This window comes from Neolamprologus brichardi, chromosome 16 (assembly GCF_056152115.1).
Source record: "Neolamprologus brichardi isolate AB-2024 chromosome 16, ASM5615211v1, whole genome shotgun sequence".
Lineage (NCBI taxonomy): Eukaryota > Metazoa > Chordata > Actinopteri > Cichliformes > Cichlidae > Neolamprologus > Neolamprologus brichardi.
This window is the reverse complement of record NC_142119.1, coordinates 22,151,257-22,172,444: the sequence shown is the minus strand read 5'-3', so window position 1 is coordinate 22,172,444 and position 21,188 is coordinate 22,151,257. Positions and strand designations below refer to the sequence as shown.

The window sequence follows — 21,188 nt, the reverse complement described above, 5'->3', positions numbered from 1 at the left end:
TAAAGGTCAAAAGCTCCTCGGACAGAGGTTCTAGTCTGAGTATGTTTGAAGGCTTAAGGTATCACCATGATGAGGGTGGGGGGAAACTGGAGCACCAAAAATAAAGCTGGAGGAGAACTGGAGAGTGGTGGGAGTGTTATCTGTAACTACTGTTGTCGTTATAGCCATTATTTTTTCTTGCATTTGAATTACCCAAACACAGCGATTATACTTCTAATCAAAGAATTGTTGAATCATGTTGATGTGAAAGAATGTGGATGTTTAGGTTTTATGACTTTGGAGGGGGGCTGAAGCTATAAGAATGTGAGAAACGGTCAGACACTTCGACATCTGGTGGACACCCTCCTGTCCACATCTCCCGTCTGGACATTTATGCTCAAAGTGTTGTATGGAATGAGATTGTTGATTGAGCATTTATACACCAAGTGTTGTTCTTCCTTCAGCCCAAAGATCAAAGAATTAGAATATTTAACAATATTCAAGTTATCTCTGATCATGAACAACCAAAATTTTTCCACCAGGGCATTTCTTCCTCAGAGATGATCCCAGCACCACACAAAACCCAACCACTATCTTTAATCCATCGGATGATGAAAATGTGTCATATTTGTCATAAAAATTGACTTATTTCATTAAAAATTCTTAAGAGTGGATCTTCATCTCTCCTCGCTGATTAGAATCCACAACTGTGACACTATATAAATAACGGAAGGGATAATGAGTGGTAAGTATTTTAGTGGGGGCTTAGTATGAAGCAACGTCAACATAGCTAAGTCTGCAGCTTTCTTTGTTAATCCAGTCTTCCTTCACTCACACATTTAACTTTTCTTTATAGTCTTCTGCATGCATTTGTGGTCTGACACTGTGCCACAGTTGGTTTGTGGCCAGATCAAAGTAAAGTGAATTACACTGATCGAATATTTGTCAAGATAAACAGCTTAGAAATAAACTGATTGTTGTTAGTGTTTCCATTTGGTGGTTAAAAACATATTTATAGGTTTTCTGTGCCACTAACTGAATACTTTATCATTTATACTTCACACTTCTGTAACCTCCTAGCAGGTCATCATTTGTTGGCAATAGTGAGATATGTCTTAACAGGTTTCAGCGGAGACTCTGTAGCATTCATAGTGCATTAAAAGACTCATTGAAAGGACTTTAAACCATCTCCGGGCCATTATGTGTTCAGTATGAGTTACCATGGTGATCTAGAGAGGTTGAAAGAAAGACATCTTTGTGGCACTGCAATGTGGGATATAATGGTGCAGTGTATTTAATAGAACAAAGAAATAAAAAGGGTTTTTATATTAATATGATAATCAATGAGACAGGGGCATACAGGTCATTTATGTTTATTCTATAAAATTAAAGCAAGTCAAAAAACATGGATTCTTATAAAAACACTAACTTGTAAGAACAAAACAGCAGTTTGAAACATTCTGACTTTCAGTTTCTAGTAACGGCGAGAATAGATAAAGAGCTACTTTTAAATGATTAAGACACAGTTTTACATGTATAATGTTGGTATATTACTTCAGAAGAATTTATGAAATCAAACAATGGAATAATGCTACGTTACTCCCCCATCGCACGCAGCACTTCTGAGATATTTTATTTGATAACACAATCAGTTGATCACTGTAGTCATTTTTCTGGTCAAACATTTTGTGAGTAAACCAAAGCTACAAAGAAGCTGTGTAGACTTGTGAAATGAATATAGTCATAACACTGCTCAGGTGAATTAGGAGCAGCTGGAGACTTGATAGTAAAGAATTAAACAAGATTACAATCTGAGGGCTCGTGACCGAAACCAGTTTCCATCCATATGACGTGTTAGAAAGCTTTGGTCGGTTTATCTCATTTATCCACGAGATCCTGTATTGTATTATCATGGATGACAGGTGTGATATATACACTAAAAATATGTGTACTGAGGAACAAGTTCTTATAATATTTATGCGATTACAATTAAAAAAATTTTTTTAAAAGGAGTAAAAAGATCAACAATGTAACACTTCATAAAGATAATTACAAAACAAACAAAAAAAATGCAGTGTAACTTAAAGCTGGTTAATTTAAAACAAAGCAAACAGCACACTTAAATAATTTAAGGCTTTAAAAAAGTTGCCACAAACATAAACACCCACCCCCCTTCAATGAAAACAAAACAAGAAACAACAACAACAAAAGTCAGAACTATATAACACACGGAGAAGCTTTGCTGGTTGCTGCATTTTAAAACCAAACAGTCATTAACAACCAAAACTTTGCAAGATGGAATTCAGTTGAATGAACTGAAAAATATCCATCTGTCCACATCCATTTCTGGTCATTCATTTCACTTTTTATTTACTTCACTCTTACTCTTACTCTCTCATCCATCCTGACTGAGTTGTCTGTAGTTTTGCTAGTATCCATGACTGGTAGCATGAGATGGTACCTGAAGTCTATTCAGGTTCCAGACATAGTTCAGCTGCTCCAGGACAGCATATTCATACATGCTGTTGCAAAAACCTTTGCTCTGCATCTCTCAGCACAGTGTATTACATGAATGCTGAGCAATAATATGCAAGGGTATTGACCCAGCAGCAGAGGTAGGAGCATTGCCACAGCTCTACAAAATGATATCAGTCAACTACTCGGTGGACTACTACTGCCCATGTTACTGATGAAACTGTCAAATCAGACTCAGTGAGGATGTCATGAGGTCCTAACATTCATAAATGGAGAAATGTCAATGGGGGAGGAATGTAAATGATACCAAGAACTTTAACCTGGTCCTTATCTGTTTATTCCTCAGTCTGCAATGACACGTTGGTGGAGCCCTCAGTACAGGCGCTGTATTATCCATTTCTGCTTTCCACAGCTGTCAGCTGAGATCCCCGAGAGAGACAATTCAGATCCTTTGTATAAAACGGCATTTTAGTTATGACTGAATATGCAAGATTTTACAAGGACTATTTAAACTTTACTCCTAGAATATTCAAAACACAATAATAATTTTACTGCTAAGGGGCTCAGATATTTTAAGAAGAAAATTTAATAAAATTAATTGTACATAATTAAACTATATCTCCAGTAATTGGATACCTTAAATTATGCACACATATATTTAGGGTGATGTTTAAAATTGAGGGAAACAAAAAAAGACTTTTACCTTCTCCCGGAGTATTTCTCTTTGGCTATTAGTCCCATTTTTAGAATCTTTTGAAACTAGATGATACCGCCTGTGAAAAAATACAAAAGACATAGCATTCGCATTTTACGGTTAGGTTAGGAACTTTTAGGAGCAATAACAACTTTGTCTCTGTATCCCACCACATCTTAGTTTTTAATTCTCTTTTCCTCCTTTTGTGATTCTTTTCTGTTTTCAGATATTTTGTCACGGCTGCCGGGCCGTGTAGTGTTGGAGGAAAAGGACCCAAAATGCAGGCAATGACTGATGATATGAGTGAGAGTTTATTTACAAGTGGCAGAGTGACAAAAACAGGAAGTAAGATGAGAGAAGCTACTGAACAAACTGGGAAAACCAAATAGCAAACCTGAGATCATATGAGACAGGGTGAGGGGCAGAGAGACGCAGACTAAGGAAAAGAACACCATGAAATGCAGACGAGCCAACAACGAGCACAGACCGACACCCACAATATACACACACACACACACACACACACTAGGAGACCAGGTAATGACACACAGGCGGGAAGCACAGCTGATCCTAATACACAAGATGACCGGAGGATACAAGCTGAACACAGTGACACCAGACACCGACCTTCAAAATAAACCAGACACAGACCTTCAAAATAAAACAGGAAAATCACAAACACAAACTCCAGGACACAAACAGGGCACAAGGGGAGGACACAGGATACCAAAATCAGAATAAACTAGAACAGAAGACAGTAATCATACTAAACACAAAACGCTGGGTATATGACCCAGCACTATGACATATTTATTGTTGATCTTTATGCATTTATTTTGTCCTCACTGTGAGGCACTGACCGAATTTGCTGTATTCAGGTGAATATACAACAAGTTTACAAGTATTGTCAAGTCCTTTGTTTTCTCTCCCCAATCAGTCGCGGTAGACGACCACCCCACTCTGAGCTTGGTTCTGCCGCAGGTCTCCCACTGGGTTTAAATCTGGGACTCTCCACCATTTGACCCTTATAACTGAAGAAGCTTCTCGGATGAGAGATGAAACGTCTTCAATCAACTTAAAGAAGTCCAGACGCTTTTCTTTGCAAGCTCCTTAGACTCCATTCTGTTTATCTTGCACTGAGACTGAGACGTACTTTAAACCCATGTTGGAAGTTCACAGAAAAAGCTTCCAGGGTGCAAATGTAACACTTGGAATCCTCTCCAGACTTTTTACCTGTTTAATTTATAGTGCAGCCCACACTCTTCTGCAACAGTTTTAGAGGGAAATGCTGAATTATATTTGAGACCTTCAAAATATAATAAGACAACTGAGAATTGTATATAAAAGAACAAATATTACTGTCCAACCTCAGAGTCTGCACTGCAACGGCACTAGTTTTTTTTTTTTTTTGTACAAATGTGTGGACCTATTTGTACATCATGCGACTATGGTTTCATATGAGAAGTATTCGATATTGTGCTACATATTAAGTATCTGTGGAGTCATTGTTCTGCATACTTTTTAAAATATCCAGATTTAGAAAAGCCCCATACTGCAGCTCCAATGACATTGAGGGAAACCAAAAGGCCAAATAAAGTCCAAGCAGTAGAGCAAGTTCCTGCAGGGACACAAAAAGGAAGAATATAATGAGTTCCCAGTTTCCTGCAATTCAGTTTTATATTTTCACATTTAGATGGCCCAGATGGTATTCAAACACCATGCAACACCTTCACTGAACACATTAATAACTTGTACTGACAAGATTTGTTACGCAAAAGTAAATCAAAGAAACACGAAACAAACTTGATATGGCGGTACATGGTCTACGCTTCAGTGGTGACTTGAATGATATTGTATAATGAACTGGGTAGAGGATCAGCTGCCTATTCATTAACTTTTCTTTTGAATGCAGGTTGTAGTTTAAGCTAAATTAGATGTTTACAAAGGCATTCTAACATGTTTCTTGGGCATGGCTGGAAAATCATTGAAGCACCATAAGGAGAGGTTTTACTCAAATTTGAGATGTTCAAGTATGCATTTATATAAACTTGTGGAGGGGTAGCACCAGAAAACAGAATAACATCAAAATGGCACAACATCAGTTCAAATCCAAAAGTCAGAAACAAATCCAGAAAGATTTGAACAAACTGCACAGCTAAATTCAAGCTGACCTCACCTGATGCCACATGCACATAGAGCTGACTGTGTTTACTTCCATGTGGATTAGATGCTTCACATCGATAGAGGCCGTTTAGACCAGAGGTCAGACTCAGCAGTTGTAGCTTCGCACCCTCTACTTTGACAGCAGACTCCAGCAAAGGATGGCCAGATCTGGAAAAACATGAACAAACTTTAATGTGAGATGTACAGAGAGGGCAGAAAACTGTGAGTTGTGTCAAAACTCACATTAATTTCAATTATTAGCCATTTGTCTTTCATTGCTCACCTCAAGATACTGTATTCTTTCATTTTAGCCTAAATGCAAAAGTAAAGCTAACCTTACATGTTACATCATTTCTTTCTTGGGCAGAAAAATTTAGTTTTAGTAATGTTTTGTACTGTGTACCATCTTGTTCACCATTTTATAAGTTAAAAGAATCAAATTTAAAGCAATTTTCTCTTTTGGATTAGTTTTTATTGCCTTATGTAGTGCATTGATTGGACGATTCAATAGGTCACATCTAAACAAAATACCAGAATTGAATACCAGAAAATAAAACTAATGTTTCTCCACAGGGTCCACATAGCGCTCAATAACTCAATAACAGAAATAACTAGTCTTAATCACTTAGTGTAGCTTTAGAGCAATAAACATAAAGCAACACTAACACAAACACGGCATTCACCAGGAATTCCTCACATCTAATGGATCATCAGCAGTAAACTGTAGACAGAGAGCCCAAGAAAGACTACTGAGTGACATCAGTGCAGTTTAATGGATAGGAGTTTCCTCATAATGAAATAAAAAAGGAAAATAAAACAGCTTTAGTATGAGAAAAATATTAAAGTTATCTGTTATTCCTTTGTCTATTTATAAACATAATATTTGTTACTAGCAATCACTTCAAAAATAATCTCAAGATGGAGTTTAGAGGGTGAAACTATTTTATTTCATATCATCCAAGTATGTCCTAACTTTCAATATGAACTCTGCACACATGCTGTAAATGACCGTCAAAGACTAGAAAATACAATGAATCATATCTTGGCCTTTGGCTTCACCTACACAACAGTGGTGCCAAGGTAGGTGTACCTGGCAAAATTTATTTCCCCTGCGTCGGGAGCACGTGCTGAGCTGTCCAAATCACAGACAAACAGTGTCCCACATTCTTGATTTTTAGTTGTTAGCTCTTTATACAGTAAAGTTACAATGGGACACAAATAATATCAGGCTGATCATTTTATTATTTATATTATTGGCCAACACAAGGCCTACTGGCTCTGATTTGAGAATTGGTTTCTATCTGCTGAGCTGAATCAGCCTACATACCTCCCCAGAGCTCCTGGACAGCCAAAACAACACAGCTGCAATACTTCCAGGTGCTTTCAAACAAGTTTGAACTGGCCTTTCTGTTACACATAATTTTCTTATACTGAAATGGACCTACTTGTGTATTTACTGGCAATATTTAGTTTTCAAGTGCAATTCTGCCACAAAGTGTTGTATCTTGCTTTTGATGGACAGTTTTTGTAGTTATCTTAGAGGGAAAAAATGGGATTCAGCTGCTCTGACGAGTTAATGATATCAACCAAAAATGTTGTCCCTCAAAACAAACAAGCAGACAGGAGTATTTCTTTCTGCAGGAGGTAGGTTGCAGAGTAGTTTTAATTTGGTATAATTTATATAATAATTATAATGCCCTGTAGTATTGGAGATAGCCACCCTTGGGAGGACTGCATTAATAATCAAAGGGTTATCAGACCAGATGTTACCCGCCATATAAAGCATACAACGCTTTGACTGTGAATATGGTTTCTGCAGAATAAGACAGCATAGCAGTGGCTTAACTTTTGTTAAGTTGCATACCACAGATTGATAAAGAGTTGATAAAGAGTTCCTACACTCAGGTTGATCATTGACCATTTTAAAACAATAACTAAAACCAGCATGATGCAGAGGTACAAAGGTTACAAAGATAAACAAACTCCCACATACTGCCTTGCTCACGTTTGGTATGTGTATAAAATGACAATAGTTAAGTCGATCCAACCTTAATGGGCATGTATATGGGCAATATCTCTGCATTCCCGCACACACATAAAAGGGTGTCCTCGCTAGTCGACCTATCATATCTGGGGGTTTTTTAAGTTTTGTTGTCTGTTCCCGATCCCTCATTTTCTTCTGTATGCGTATGGCGGTGTTCATGCCTTCGTGCAACATGGGCCTGGAAAGTTTTCCCTCCCTGAAGCCAGCCATATCTGCCAGGTGATCACACTCACCTGGCACCTGATGCTAATCATCCTCATCATGGGCTTACAAATAAACTGAGTGGATGCGCTTCAATCAAGGCTGGATTGTTGAGTAACAGTCAATAAACTCCACCTTGCCAGGTGAAGTTGTCTTTGTCTGTTGTCAGTAAAAAAGTGAATTAACCTTTGTGTCTTGTTTTACCTGAAGGGAGAGTCAGAGCTCAGAAACCCAACATATAGGAAGTTGTTTCCACAGTCACATACCAACTTTCCTGATGACAAAGCCGCAGAGAGTGCACCTCATGACCTCGAACATACTCACACAAACCCTTTAAACAGGAACGTCATGATCACACGCTGACGCCTTTCCCTTTTAAAAGCTTTTGCGTTCTCATTAAGTTGTCACCATTAAGTTGTCACCATTAAGTGTATTTTATTTTCTTGATTTTCTTTCAGATTCAAAGTAGCAATTTCACCCTTGAGCTCTCTGTTTGAAATGTTTCTCTTTAGATTGAAAAGTTTAGAATTTCGATCTAAACCTATGTTAGTATTTTTTAAACATGTTTATATATATATATATATATATATTTATATATTAATTGTAATCTATCATCTTTATTGATACACTTTATTTTGCTTGGTTTTTTTGTGATGTCAGTGTTTTTTCAATTAATTGGAGAAAAAAAGTTTGAAACTTTACTTGCTAACTTTCAGAAATCTTAAAGTGCATGAGAGGGGTTTTGCCAAGGTTACTTTTTTTAATTGCGCAGTAAAAAATGGTTAAAGCGAGATTAGTCCTAATTTGAAATAATTGAGCTACATTGAGCTAAAACGTTAAAGTCAAACATTATGTTAACAAGTTTATTTTGTGCATGTGGATCAATGCAATAAGACTTGGCAATTTCAGTAAAATAAATACTTTATAAAGGAAGATATCCTTTTATGGCAAATTTGAACTACAACATATCCTAATACCACTGAGAACATTGGCCTTCCTCTCCTAAGTGCTCACCACCCATAGAGGCACCATAGATATTGGGTGCAGTCTGTATTGGGCGGTGGTTGAGGATGCTGCCTTTGGATGCCGTTGGGCACTTAGTTGAAACACCTCTTCAATGGTGGGTGGAGGTTCAGGGCGGTGATCCTGTGAATGTTAATCCAGGAATTCGATATTTATGGTCTATCATTACGCTCCTATTGTTATTTGGTCCTTGTACAACTGTAGTAAGAGCTGGTCCATTTTGCTAGTACTAAGTCAAATCCATTCCGAGTGAGTGTTGGACTTGGCCAAGACTGCTTACTTCACACTCTGCTTAGTATGTGTTCCAAAGTAAGGCTGTCTATGTGCTCTAGTCTAGGCCAGCTGTCCACAACTCCCGGGTCACGGACTAGTACCGGTCCATCAGTCGTTTAGTACCAGGCCGCAAGAGTTGAGGCTCGGGTGTAAAATGTATGGTTTTGAGGGTTTTTAGCAGTTTTTGTTATTTTATTTTTATCGTTAACTCTGTTTCCCTGGGTCTTTTCCCGTGAGTTCTGAAAAATCTTCTTTTTTTGGTACCGGTACTGGTTTTACTTTGATGTATTTATCCGCAACACCTGAAAGGCCAGTCTGTGAAAATAATGTCAGACATATACCGGTCCATGGCGCAAAAAAGGGTGGGGACCACTGGCCTAGGCCAGTGTTTCCCAACAACTGTGCCATGGCACATAGCTGTGCCTTGAGAAATGATTAGGTGTGCTGTGGAAGAATATCTGATGCCAACTGATTAGTACTCTAAGCAATCGACGTGAGTAACGGACAGAACAATTACATTCTCTTCCACTAGAGGGCAGTACAACTACTCCATCCAATTAAATGGATTTGCAACTGCCAGTTAAACAGAAGAAGACAAAGATGAAATTATATAATAGTCATACTGTGAGACATGCAGCACATAATAGCAACAGATAAATATTTGAAAAGGAAAAAGTCAAAAGGTCAGTCTGACCTTGGTCCCCAGATGAAGGCCCTAGCATGAGTAGTGGGCAAAAGAAAGCAAAAAAGGTATACTGGGAGCAAAATGAACCACTTCCACTATACCTGGTGCACAGAGAAAAATTATCAGAATGCTTTTTGTGACATTTTTGTTTGGTGGTGTGCTGTGATTTTTCTAACGTGAAAAATGTGCCGTGCCTCCAAATGGTTGGGAAACATTGGCCTATGCTCGATGCAGGGTGCAGTTTGCACTTTACCACTGCACTCTGCTACTTTAGTGCAATAAAACAAATAAATATCCATGTCTTCACTCTTCAAACGTTGTAGACTGCTCCAGCATTTTCCTCCACCCTGCATACCAATTAAAACCAGCTGATTGTAGCAAAGTGCTCATGAAGCAAAGGTATGCTTGATGTTTGTTTTTCCCTTTCTTTCCACGATCATTCAGTTAACTCAAGAACCTTTGTAGCATAATTGTAATGCAAGTAACAACATATTAGTAACTAATTATATTACTGAATTTAGTATAGTGCTAATGGTATATTACTGTATAACTGATAATGTAATGTCATTACAGTAAAGCCCTACTTTGGAACATATTTCACTGAATACTGCTACATGATGTAATATAGCCTTAAATACAATACCTCTGTCTCAGGGTTTATTTTTTGTGTCAAAGAACATAAATCAAACTCTGAGGGTGCAGTTTAAACTCTTTTTGAACCACATCTTGAACACTGTATAATTAAGATCAACTAAAAAAAAAACCAGAGTACTGAAATGTTTTGGTTAAACCATTCTGCAAATTAGTTTACCTTCTCCAGTTATATTTAGCTTTTGGGTTGGCTTCTGCCACGCACTCAAATGTGTCCTCTGAAATCAGGCTGATGTTCACTTCTGTGGGAGAGACTGCAAAAAAAAGAAAAGAAAACAAGAACAGATTTAATCCTGAAATAAAGAAATAACATTTCACACGTGTTTAAATCCTATAATGTTACATAAAGTACATTTTGGTGAATTTTTGTTTACTTTCAATTTCATTCAGAGAAACATTTTTTTCTTGTTGCATTCTGACACCGCTACTGATTTACACTACTTTGTGGATGCACACAAAGGGGGCTGTGGATATGTGCATGGGTGGCTGGTGCAGTGGAGTGCATGGGGTCATGCTCTCTGTTGTTGATAAGATTTATATCAATCAAAGCACCCACAAAAAGCATGCATACCGCTGTGCTGTTTCACAGGATTCTAAAAATATATCAAGGATAGCCTCTGTTTTGAAAGTTGAAACCATGCTATTATCCTTCTTTGGCAGTCCTACATTATAGGACACATACATACATGGTGTGTGTCTGCGAAGTGCCTTTTTAAAATAGAACAGCATGACATTCAGGTACGGTAATAATTCTGACTCGTCTTGTATCATACACGACAGTTTTAAACAGTTTTAAACAAAAATCTGATCAAATCATTAAACTTTTTAAATCAACAGTGACACAAAAGAAGACAAATAATAAACTACATGAGCAGCTGATACTCACAGTAAACCTGTATGGTGAAGGGCAAACTTATTTCTTTAGTCAGGAAGTCACCGCTGATGACACACTGGACCTGTTGACCATTAATCTCTCTCGTCGGAACGCCAAACAAAGAGCTGACTGTGGTAGTCGTACCGTTGTCATACTGGATGGAGTTTGTTGTCATCCTCACTTTGTCTGCCAAAGCACCAGTGAGCCACCTCACCTCTGCAGGAGGCCTGGAGCCTGCAGCCGTGCAGGTAGCAAATAAAACCTCTTCTGTGCCCAAAGTGGGAAGATTGTCCTTGATGCTTGTGAAAGGAGGCACTAGGAGAGTTACAGCACACAATTACTTAACATGCCAGCAACATGGTGAAAGTAACTGTTTCAAACACAAGCGCAAAGAGAATTATTCTAAATAAAAGTTGTGTTTTTTTCTTCCATACCAGTCACTTTTAGAGGTATTTCAGTCTTCTTAGTTCCACCGGGAAACAAGGTGAAGATGCACGTGTAGCTGCCTTCATCCTTCAGGGCAACATTGGCTAACTGGAGAGTTGCATTTTTGTCATTAAAATTCCCGATATATTTAAATCGATCATCACGTCCATTGACAAACCGTGGTTCTTGACTTGGTCCAACAGTGATAAAATTGTCATTACTGGGTTTTTCTCTGGTCCTCCTCTGCCAGGTAATCTGTGTCAAGTCTTCCGTGGAGTCAGTGAGTCTGAGTTTGCAAGGTAAGATAGCTGTATCGCCTTGAACCACTGTCACGCTTCCACCAATCACCTGCAGAGCTGTAAAGTAAATGAAGAAGTATTAATGATGAAAAAGTTGAAATAGAGTGCCCAATAAGGTTTACAGGATTAAACTTAAAGTATAAGTTAACTTGTATCTGACCTCCTGTTTTGTTTTTGTTTTTTTATGCAAGGCATAACACATTAATCATTATGTGTTGCAAGAACACTTGATGGTATTTATGACAAACTGGACTCAACCTCACACTGTATGGACAGACAATCAAAAATCATGTAGCGGAAAAAAAAATTGGTCAGCTGTATTATATTTTATGCTCCAGCTACTGACTGAACATCGTGGCTTTAATTTTGGTTTGCATCACGCTTTTTCAAGATGTACTACTGCTCAGCTAGTAGTTAGTGAGCATTCACAGACAAACATGGAAAAATACAGACAATGGTGGCAATCTGCTATCAACCAAAGTAAACACTTAGTTTTTGGTGCAGCACCTAATTTGTAACCAATTTCACCCAGCAAGAGACTGCAACCTCCAGGAACTACTGCCACCGAGTCTGGAAATACACATTTCTCACGTGCTCAGGGATATTCAAATCCAATGTTGGAATAATCTATTCTGTTTAGGAAGTTACTAAATGAGTAGGTATAAGTACCTGCAGGGCATCTGTATACATTTAAACAAAGAGCTGACATGTCTGTGTAAACAAGTGTGTGTGTCTATATATATATATATATATATATATATATATATATATATATATATATATATATATATATATATCAACAAACCGACCACACATCTGAAGTCTACATTCTCGGCTAAAAAATATTAAAAGGGTGTTTGGTGACAGACAAACAGGGTTTTTCAAAGTTCAGTTGTTAGTTTCAACATGCCGGTTGTATTGTGCTAAAAACAACGGCCACCAGGCCAAAGCTATGGTTTTGACTCGATCAGCGTTAACCCCGCCCCCTGAGTTTGATGGGTGAGGTTGACAGATAAAATAAATTCATTGTGAGACCTGAAGGAGTCAACTGTGCCAAAATGTATTCATTAAATATACCATTAAATAATTATTTAAATGTGGCAATAATTAATTAATTTAAATATTTAATTCATTATTTCCCATTTTAATTATTTATTGCCACATTTAATTGATTATTTAATGGTGTAGGTTGGCATTGGCAGTCCTGGCGTTTCATATATCCAGATACCCCCAGAGTGCAAGAATCCAAGGAAGACAAAGAAAGAGGCAACCGTGCCACCCTCCTGGAAAGAGCTGAGGAGAGCCCCAGACGATGGGTCACCCAGCAGCCACGGAGCAGGAGCCAGGGGCGGTTGCAGTGATGTGCCCATGAGCTCCGCCGACAGCCAGCTGTGCCAGAGTGGACAGAGCCCCAGGCCCAGAGGCCGAGGGCACCCCACCCCCCAAAGGGGCCCGACCGAGCCACAGGCGCCAGGTCCTGACAAGGAAGCCGGTGCTTACCTGAGCGCCCAGCCCGGACACCAAGAATCACCAACGCACTGTTTGAGGGCGTCAGCCACTGGCAGGCAGAGTGGTGAGGGGAGACAGGCCTCCATAGCTTGGAGGGCCTGAGATGTCCCTAGAGAGGTGGCGTCTAATACCCAACCTGTGGGCACACACAGATACAAACATCCATTCCCATCGCCATGCACACATACTCAGCACTCACCCAACGTCGAGATGGACATAAATAGACACTGTACACACAATCACACTCCTCAAACATACTCTAAACCCCAGGTCCAGGGTACCCTTTCCCCTAGAGGGGGAAACTGCACCTAGACCAAGGAGGTGTTAACCTTTCCCTGGAGTGGAGACAAGGAGATCGCCCCCGAGTCCCGATCCCTCCGCCCGCTCATATGTAGTGTTGATGCGTATGTGTTCTAAAGTGCACACGTCTGTTCTTTTTACACCAACTCTCTGCCATCTATAATCCAGTTTTGAGATCCCTTCCCAGACGCCTTAACGCCCACTCACACCCTGGGCCATCTGACCTCAGGAATTCGCATGATAAGGTGGGGCCAGGTTTCACAATGAACTCACCTGAAACTCTGGCTGATTGGGACCCACACCCAGTTCCACACCTTGGCTCAGGCGATTAGAGGATCATCAGGGGGTCCTTTTGTCCCTCTGTGGGGGGACACTCCCACTAGGTTTATATCTGGGACTCTCCACCATTTGACCTTAGAACTGAAGAAGCCTCTCGGATGAGAGGTGAAACGTCTTCAAGTAACTTAAAGAAGTCCAGACGCTTTTCTTTGCAAGCTCCTTTGACTCTGTTCTTTTTACGTTACGTTACGTAAATCTGAATACACGCGCACAGATCTGTTTCGCACACGCTGACTGAGATTGACACATGAATCTGTTTCTACAAATACCCCATCTTTCTTAGCGTTTGCCTTTTGATCTATGACTGTAGTTATATGAGCTGTGTTGTAGTGCAAGAATGCATGAATAAAGACAAAATCTTTCTACATACCGTCAGCACCGCTGCTCAGCAGGAGCACAGCCAGCAGCACCAGGCAAGGTGCCAAAAAGAAACAACACATTTCAACTTTTCCTGAAATAACTGCGCCCGAAAAAACAAACAAGTCCACCAATTTGCTCTTCTTTTTCCTGCGAGCAACTACCCATGCACAACAGGGTTGAGTTCACTTAACAAGTTAGAAACACGTTTCTAAAGTGACGACGTTTCAAATCCGTTAAAAACTGTGAGAGCGTGGGAGCAAAAACAGCGTCCCTCTGTAACTCCGTAGGTGGAGTCAGAGAGGAGCAGGTTGTAAAAGAAAGCTACTTAGTCTAAGAAAGCAAGTAAAAGAAAAGTAAGTGGGTTGCAATTACATGGTCCTTTGCCCTTTATGTCGTTTGGATCACAAAATTAAGAAATTTGCTTTCAAATGTTTTTTTTTTTTTTTTTGCATCCCAAAAGTTTATCCTTGATGATCATTCCTCTTTGATTGTACTTTTTGATCACTTTATATTCCGGTACAGTTTTGTTAAACACAAGTTTTATGATGCCTGTTAGTGGCATCAACATAAATATTCAATTAAGAGTCAGCGAGGAAGATTTTCAACCACCTTAAAGCTGGTGACGAACAAAAAACAGGCTATGTCTGTTACAAAATGCTCATACACACCACTAAGTATGTCTTAAATTAACATCGTTAACAAGTGTTTAATTTAAACAAGAATACAAGAAACATAAACTGATTGTTCTTCTTCTTTTCGATTACACCTGTCCGGATGAAAAGTGTTTAAGTTCACTTGAAAAAGCCACGAGAAGCACCCAAATACATTTTTAGAAGGCGCCTCACTTTCAGAGTCTTAAAGTAACTGAGCAATTTTAAAAATTGTGTTTAATATTTGGGTGAAAATCATTTGCAGTCAGTTACTGACTAAAATTTAGAATCACTTCTAGACTCAAGTCAGAAATCACCAAACACTGTAGGCTATATCAATAATTTACACACTTGGGTGGTGTGTCATACTTTCCATTGTCATTTTAAATGTTATCTAAGTCTCGACTTATTTAGAACTGTTAGTCATTTGAACTTTGGCCCGCTCCTCCACCTCCACCCTCCACGTTGCTTTAAAAGTATGCCTTTGTTTGGGATCCCTGAACCTTTTAGTTTTAATTCCTTTGGATCACAGATCTGTAATAAAATTAAAAACATCCCTAAGTGGTATAGAATGTAATAGATCATGTGAAACGTTTCAGTTCATTCATATTACTAAACATTTCCCATCACTCATCATCATTCATTCAGATGAAAATACACTGTTTCAGACCAAATAAATAAATTTAAAAAAGGGACTGAAGAATAGTGTATAACACAAAGTCAGCCAAACTTCAGACATATCAATCTGTCCAGTTAGGAAGCATGAACCACTGTTAATCTACTTCACCTGCTTTGGTTAAAATAAAAGTGGCAACAATTCCACCGGAGAGGCAACTCGACGACCCCCAACAAGACTGACTGGTTTTATTTTTCTAGTTTTAACTCTCATTCTCTACTGGTAGGATGATATAAGACATGCTTCTGATGAGATGGTGGGTAGTGTCCTTTAAACTTCTACCAGACTATGTGGACCATTTGGTGGGGTCAAATGCTCAGAATCAGAATAGAATTTATTGGCCAAGTATATGTGGAAACACATACAAGGAATTTGGTTCTGGTCGATGGTGTCTCTCAAACGCAGCAATGCAAAACACACAACATATCAGCCAGAAAAGAAGAAATAAACAATACACAATATCTACAAACAACAATTCAAAACATTAAAGAGCGAAGGTTAGGGAGCATTAACAAAATCAGTGCTTTTGTCACCCAGGAATTGCCTGTTGCTTAACCCAGGCCCCACTGCATGGTTCAGGTGCCAGTTGCAGACCTACCAATTCTGGTGTTCTCAGGAAAATGACAATCAAGCTGCAGGTCTGTGAGCAGACCATCTAGTTTTACAACCGGAAAACCTGTAACTCAGGTGAACTTCCTTTTCATAATACATGGCTAATTAAAGTCACTGCATGCAGTGCTATTCAAAGGTGAATCAATTCTGTTAAATTTACAGTGTGCATTCAAACCTTGCTCAAAGGTACAAAAATAAATGGGATTAACTATGACTATGAAAAGAACCTTTGACAGGCTAGGACAAGTAGTGGATGTCTAACCTTTTATCTGGGCATTGCTGGAATACCTCCATAGGGAGAGTCATTTTTTGTGTGTAGATTTTCAGGTTTTTATTTGTTTTCTTTGATAGAAGTCCAAAGAAAAGAAAACAGAATCACATCTGAATGACACAACACCAGCAAAAGCTCAAATACAGATAATATATTACTCAAACAGATGACTCAGACAGTACTTAAACATCATGTATCACCTGTTTCTAAAACATTCAAAAACTTTCATGTACTGACAAGTAGTGATATGTCATGAGCGAAAGCCATTTGGGAGCCAAAAGAGCTGGCACTTCTTTGGGAGTTGTGCCACAAGAGCCGGCTCTCTGAAAAGAGAAAAGACTTCCCATCATTACTGACAAGATCTGAGGTAGAAAAAGCAAGTGAGACAAATTTGTTATTTGGAAAGAACTACAAGCTAAGATACGTTTTTAACATCAAGTGGTTGAACTGGTTGTAATGTACTGGGTGGTGCATTGCTCATGCGCCCTTTAATTTGGCCATAGGGTAACTTAACCACTACTTTAAAGTAACTGCTCTCCAACAAAGTCTAAACTCTCGTTTGGGCATGAAATGGGCGAATTCCTAAAGAGGGAGAGTCCAATTCTAGATGTTAAAGTCTCTGTGTCTCTTTCTTTTGTTCTCCTTTGATAGAAGAACACAAGAAAAAAAAAAGAAACATCTGAATGACACAACAGCAGCAAAAAAATCAAACAATTTCAAAAAAAGATCTGGACAAACTGCACATCTAAGTCCAAGCTGACCTCAGCTGATGTCACGTGCATATAGAGCTGACCGAGTTTCCTTCCATATGTGCTAGACGCTTCACACTGAGTTATCAGGTTTGAAGGGGCCCCCTCTAAAGTATACTGAAGAAACAGCATGGACCTACCCTCTTGCCCACTGCAGCAGGTGCCATGGGAAAGTAATGTAGTAAGTAAAACTGTATTCATATAGCATCTATTAAGATATAAAAATCACAAAATTCTTCACAAGAGCCAGATACGTGAAAACCAAAACAAGAGAAATTATTAGAACTATCACAATCCACAGCCTCTCTGGGAAGGTCTGTGCCAGAGTACTGCAGAGTCCATCTGTTGAATGTTGAATGTCAGATTCAAGAGGAACAATGCCGTTTTCACTGGGGTTTCTTATGTGGATTGCTTTGAGAATGCTAGGTATGTGGCCATTATTATGAGCCACTTGACTGCTGTACAGCCACAGTGGTAGGCTTGTTCTGCATTGGTGGTTGTAAGTCAGACCAATTCCCAGTGGGTGATGGACTCCAGCAGGACTCAGTGTCCCAGCAGATGAGCAAAAGTCTGTTGATGCACATCACAACACTTTACTCCACACCCAACTCTGCTATGAAACTGTAAATTAGATGGGAGCAGAGTGGTTTTAAAAATAAAACCCAGCATGAGCGCTGAAATTAAAATTTGAGTTTGCTTCTGTCACAGACTCAAATGAGTCCTCTTAGTCGACTGAACTGTTCACCTCTGCAGGAGAGACTGCAAAAAATATAGTGAGAAATGTGTTCATCTTGAACCACGGAAATATTAATGCTATCAAAAGTACAAAAGTAAATACTATCAGATATGTTTTAGTAAATTCTGGTTACTTTTCCATTTCGTTCCAAAGCTATTTTAGAAACAATTATTTTACTGATGGCACAGCTCTGTTTATTAGGACCTTCATGTTTATGGTGCCTTTCTGTTTGAGATGTTAAAGCACATGATGCAGTTTCTCAACACATTTTCCTCTAGTCATTATCCTCTAATGTCAGGATTATATTCATGGTTTTCATGTACATACATTAATAGCTTGAAGCTCTAAATTTGAGGTATATTGACCTCAATAAATATTACTGTTGTGTTACTTATTTTTGAGTCCAAAATAAACACCCAGGTGTTTTATGTTTCTGCAATCTTAAAATGAATGAATCGCTGGTTCTGCATCATTCAAACCACAAACAACTAAAATTGATGACTGAATAAAAATACATGTTTTTGAATTTTTTTAATTTTAATTAATTAATTTATTTTATTTTTTTTATGTTTTTATTTTAATATAGACATTTCTGACCATTATAAGTGAGTTACACCAAATGTCACAACACCCCTCAACAAAGAGAAGTATGTTTAGAAAGGTGTTTACAGAATTTTGATAGTGTGTGTCTTTTTTGTTAACAATACCGATGTAGGGTTTTGTAAAAATAAGTGAAAGTATAAAGATTACTTTTATAAACAAATATATTTCATCATTAGATTAAAAAAATGCCTCATGGCGAGATAAGGTTGAATAAAGTGCACTGAGTGCCTGAGGAAGTTTTGATGTCTTCAGCTCAGTAGTATCACCTGAGTTTGTCATCCTCACTTGCTAAAGCACCAGTGAGCCACCACTAACATAAATCAACATGCAAGCAGGATGGTGAAAGTAATTCTCTGTCTCACATACAAACACTCAGAATATGTTTGTTTGTTTGTTTGTTTGTTTTTCATAGTAAGCAAGGTTAGAGATATCTCAATCTTCTTAGTTCCACCAGGAAACAGGGTGAAGATGCACGTGTATCTGCCTTCAGGGCAACATTGGATAACTGGAGTGTTCCATTTTTGTCATTAAAAATTACGACATATTTAAATCAATCATCATGTCCATTGACAAACTGTAGTGCATTTCTGGGTTCGGTAGTAATAAAATTGTCATTGTGAGGTTTTTCTCTCGTCCTTCTCTGCCAGGTAATCTGTGTCAGGTCATCTCTGGTATCAGTGACATGACACGGTAAAATAGCGGTACCTCCCTGAACTACCGTCACACTTCCGCCAATCACCTGGAGAAAGAGAAACACTATTAAAGAGAGGAACTAGGAAAACCAGAAACAGGGGCCCCAAGAAGATTTACAGGTTTAAACACTAAAGTATGAAAACATTTTTCCATTGCTCTGATTTTTTTTTACTAGCTTCCCACATCCTTGTTCAACAAAGCAAGGTAAAACCAATAGGCCCTAGATGTGTGGGACTGAGTCTGAGAGTAAAACAATGTGAAAGTTCATCTTCATCATGAAAAATTTATTTAGTTATCCAAATTTAGTTAGGGCTCAAACCGGTGTCTACTGCCATACTGAGAAACTCTCAGCTAAGGCAAATTTACAAATTTCACACATATATGAAGCATTGAAATTCTAACTGAGAAAGTAATCAAGCTTAAGTGTGAATTGATTTGTTGCATTGATGGAACTGTTCAACAAGTTCAGAAACTTTCAGAAACACAGGGAGGCATAAAACTGTCACAGTCCCTAGGTGTTTGACTCAGTGTTTTGTTTTTCACTCTTTATTTTTTCAGTATAATTTATTATTGGGTTCTTTTTTTTTTACATTTTTTTATTCTTCCCTTTGCTGCTTTATGTTGATCTCTATGATATTCTTTTGCATATTGAGTCTTTAGTTCTTGTGAGTTTTAGTTATTGAGGATTTTCTGGAGCTTGTTGTCTTTCAGTTTTCTGTTAGTTCCCCCTGTTCTCTCTCTGACCCTCTGTTAGTCTTGGTTCTGTGTTTGCCTCCATTCCAGTTTAATATCTTATTGCCTTGTTTAGTTGTGCTTTGCTTCCTGTTTAATTTTGGTGTGTTTATAATTTTGCTTATTTTGCCATTTTTTGAAGTAGCTTCAGATGTTTATTTGTTTTTTCCTACCCTCTCCACGATTACCTCTTGTGTATTTATAGCTTGAATCTCACCTTCAGTTGTTGTCTGCAAACTGGTCAGTTAATCTGGAGATTTAGCACAAACAATAAATATTTTAATAGCAGTTTATAGTTTTATCACTGTGTGTGCTCTCACTGCTGTTGATGGATGCACATTAGATGTCTGTGAAGGTTCTCAGTCATCCAGGTCATCGTAGTCAAAGGAGCTTGCAAAGAAAAGCATCTGGACTTCTTTAAGTTACTTGAAGACATTTCACCTCTCATCTGAGAAGCTTCTTCAGTTCTAAGGTCAAATGGTGGGGAGTCCCAGATTTAAACCTAGTGGGAGTGTCCCCCCACAGAGGGACAAAAGGACCCCCTGATGATCCTCTAATCGCCTGAGCCAAGGTGTGAAACTGGGTGTGGGTCCCAATCAGCCAGAGATTCGGGTGAGCTCATTGTGAAACCTGGCCCCACCTTATCATGCGAGTTCCTGAGGTCAGATGGCCCAGGATGTGAGTGGGCGTTAAGGCGTTGCACATTAGAGCTTTGTAACTTTAAACTGGAATCATTCAAACATCAAACCTTACTAATGAAGAAGATGTAGAAATCGCCTGAGCTTGTGAAATAAATTTGATTGATTGTCTGATTGATCTGTGATTCCTAGAGTGCAAAAGAGACACAAACAAGCAATAAAACAATATTTAATGACTTTCTAAATCACCAAATTGATCTGCAACCATCCCTGTGGTTTCAGTAAGGTACAGCTTAACAACTTGAATTCTGTCACGGCTGCGATGTTAGTTGTGTGATGTGGAGAGAAGGACCCAAATGCAAGCACAGATGTAGGATTTGTTATGATATAACTTTATTTACAGAGGGGTGAAACAAACTACAAACAAGGGCTGAACATAAGAGCTGCTACACTGCTAAACCTAAACTGGAAAGACTAACTAAACAAACCTGAAACGCAGATAGAACACAGGGAATGAAGGGCAAAGATGACAG

General features: G+C 38.6%; 1 protein-coding gene across 1 annotated transcript; it reads right to left on the bottom strand.

The window, feature by feature from the left end:
* Positions 1-1,342: 1,342 nt before the first annotated feature.
* On the bottom strand, positions 1,343-14,532 carry LOC102791969 (poliovirus receptor homolog). Its single transcript, XM_035906629.2, has 8 exons — positions 14,306-14,532; positions 11,497-11,844; positions 11,075-11,377; positions 10,349-10,442; positions 5,325-5,479; positions 4,667-4,766; positions 3,158-3,227; positions 1,343-2,903 (listed from the first exon to the last, which is right to left on the bottom strand). Exons 1-8 carry the CDS (start codon positions 14,373-14,375, stop codon positions 2,844-2,846), a joined length of 1,200 nt encoding a protein of 399 aa, XP_035762522.2. The 5' UTR covers positions 14,376-14,532; the 3' UTR covers positions 1,343-2,843.
* Between the last annotated feature and the right edge of the window lie 6,656 nt (positions 14,533-21,188).

Bases quoted from the DNA above. Each gene is read 5' to 3' on its own strand.
- LOC102791969 (XM_035906629.2), bottom strand. From the start codon at position 14,375: ATGTGTTGTTTCTTTTTGGCACCTTGCCTGGTGCTGCTGGCTGTGCTC. The intron at 10,443-11,074 runs GTGAGTATCAGC...TTTTTTTTGCAG, and splicing joins CTTCACCATACAGGTTTACT to TCTCTCCCACAGAAGTGAAC. The intron at 2,904-3,157 runs GTAAAAGTCTTT...TTTTATACAAAG, and splicing joins GAGAAATACTCCGGGAGAAG to GATCTGAATTGTCTCTCTCG.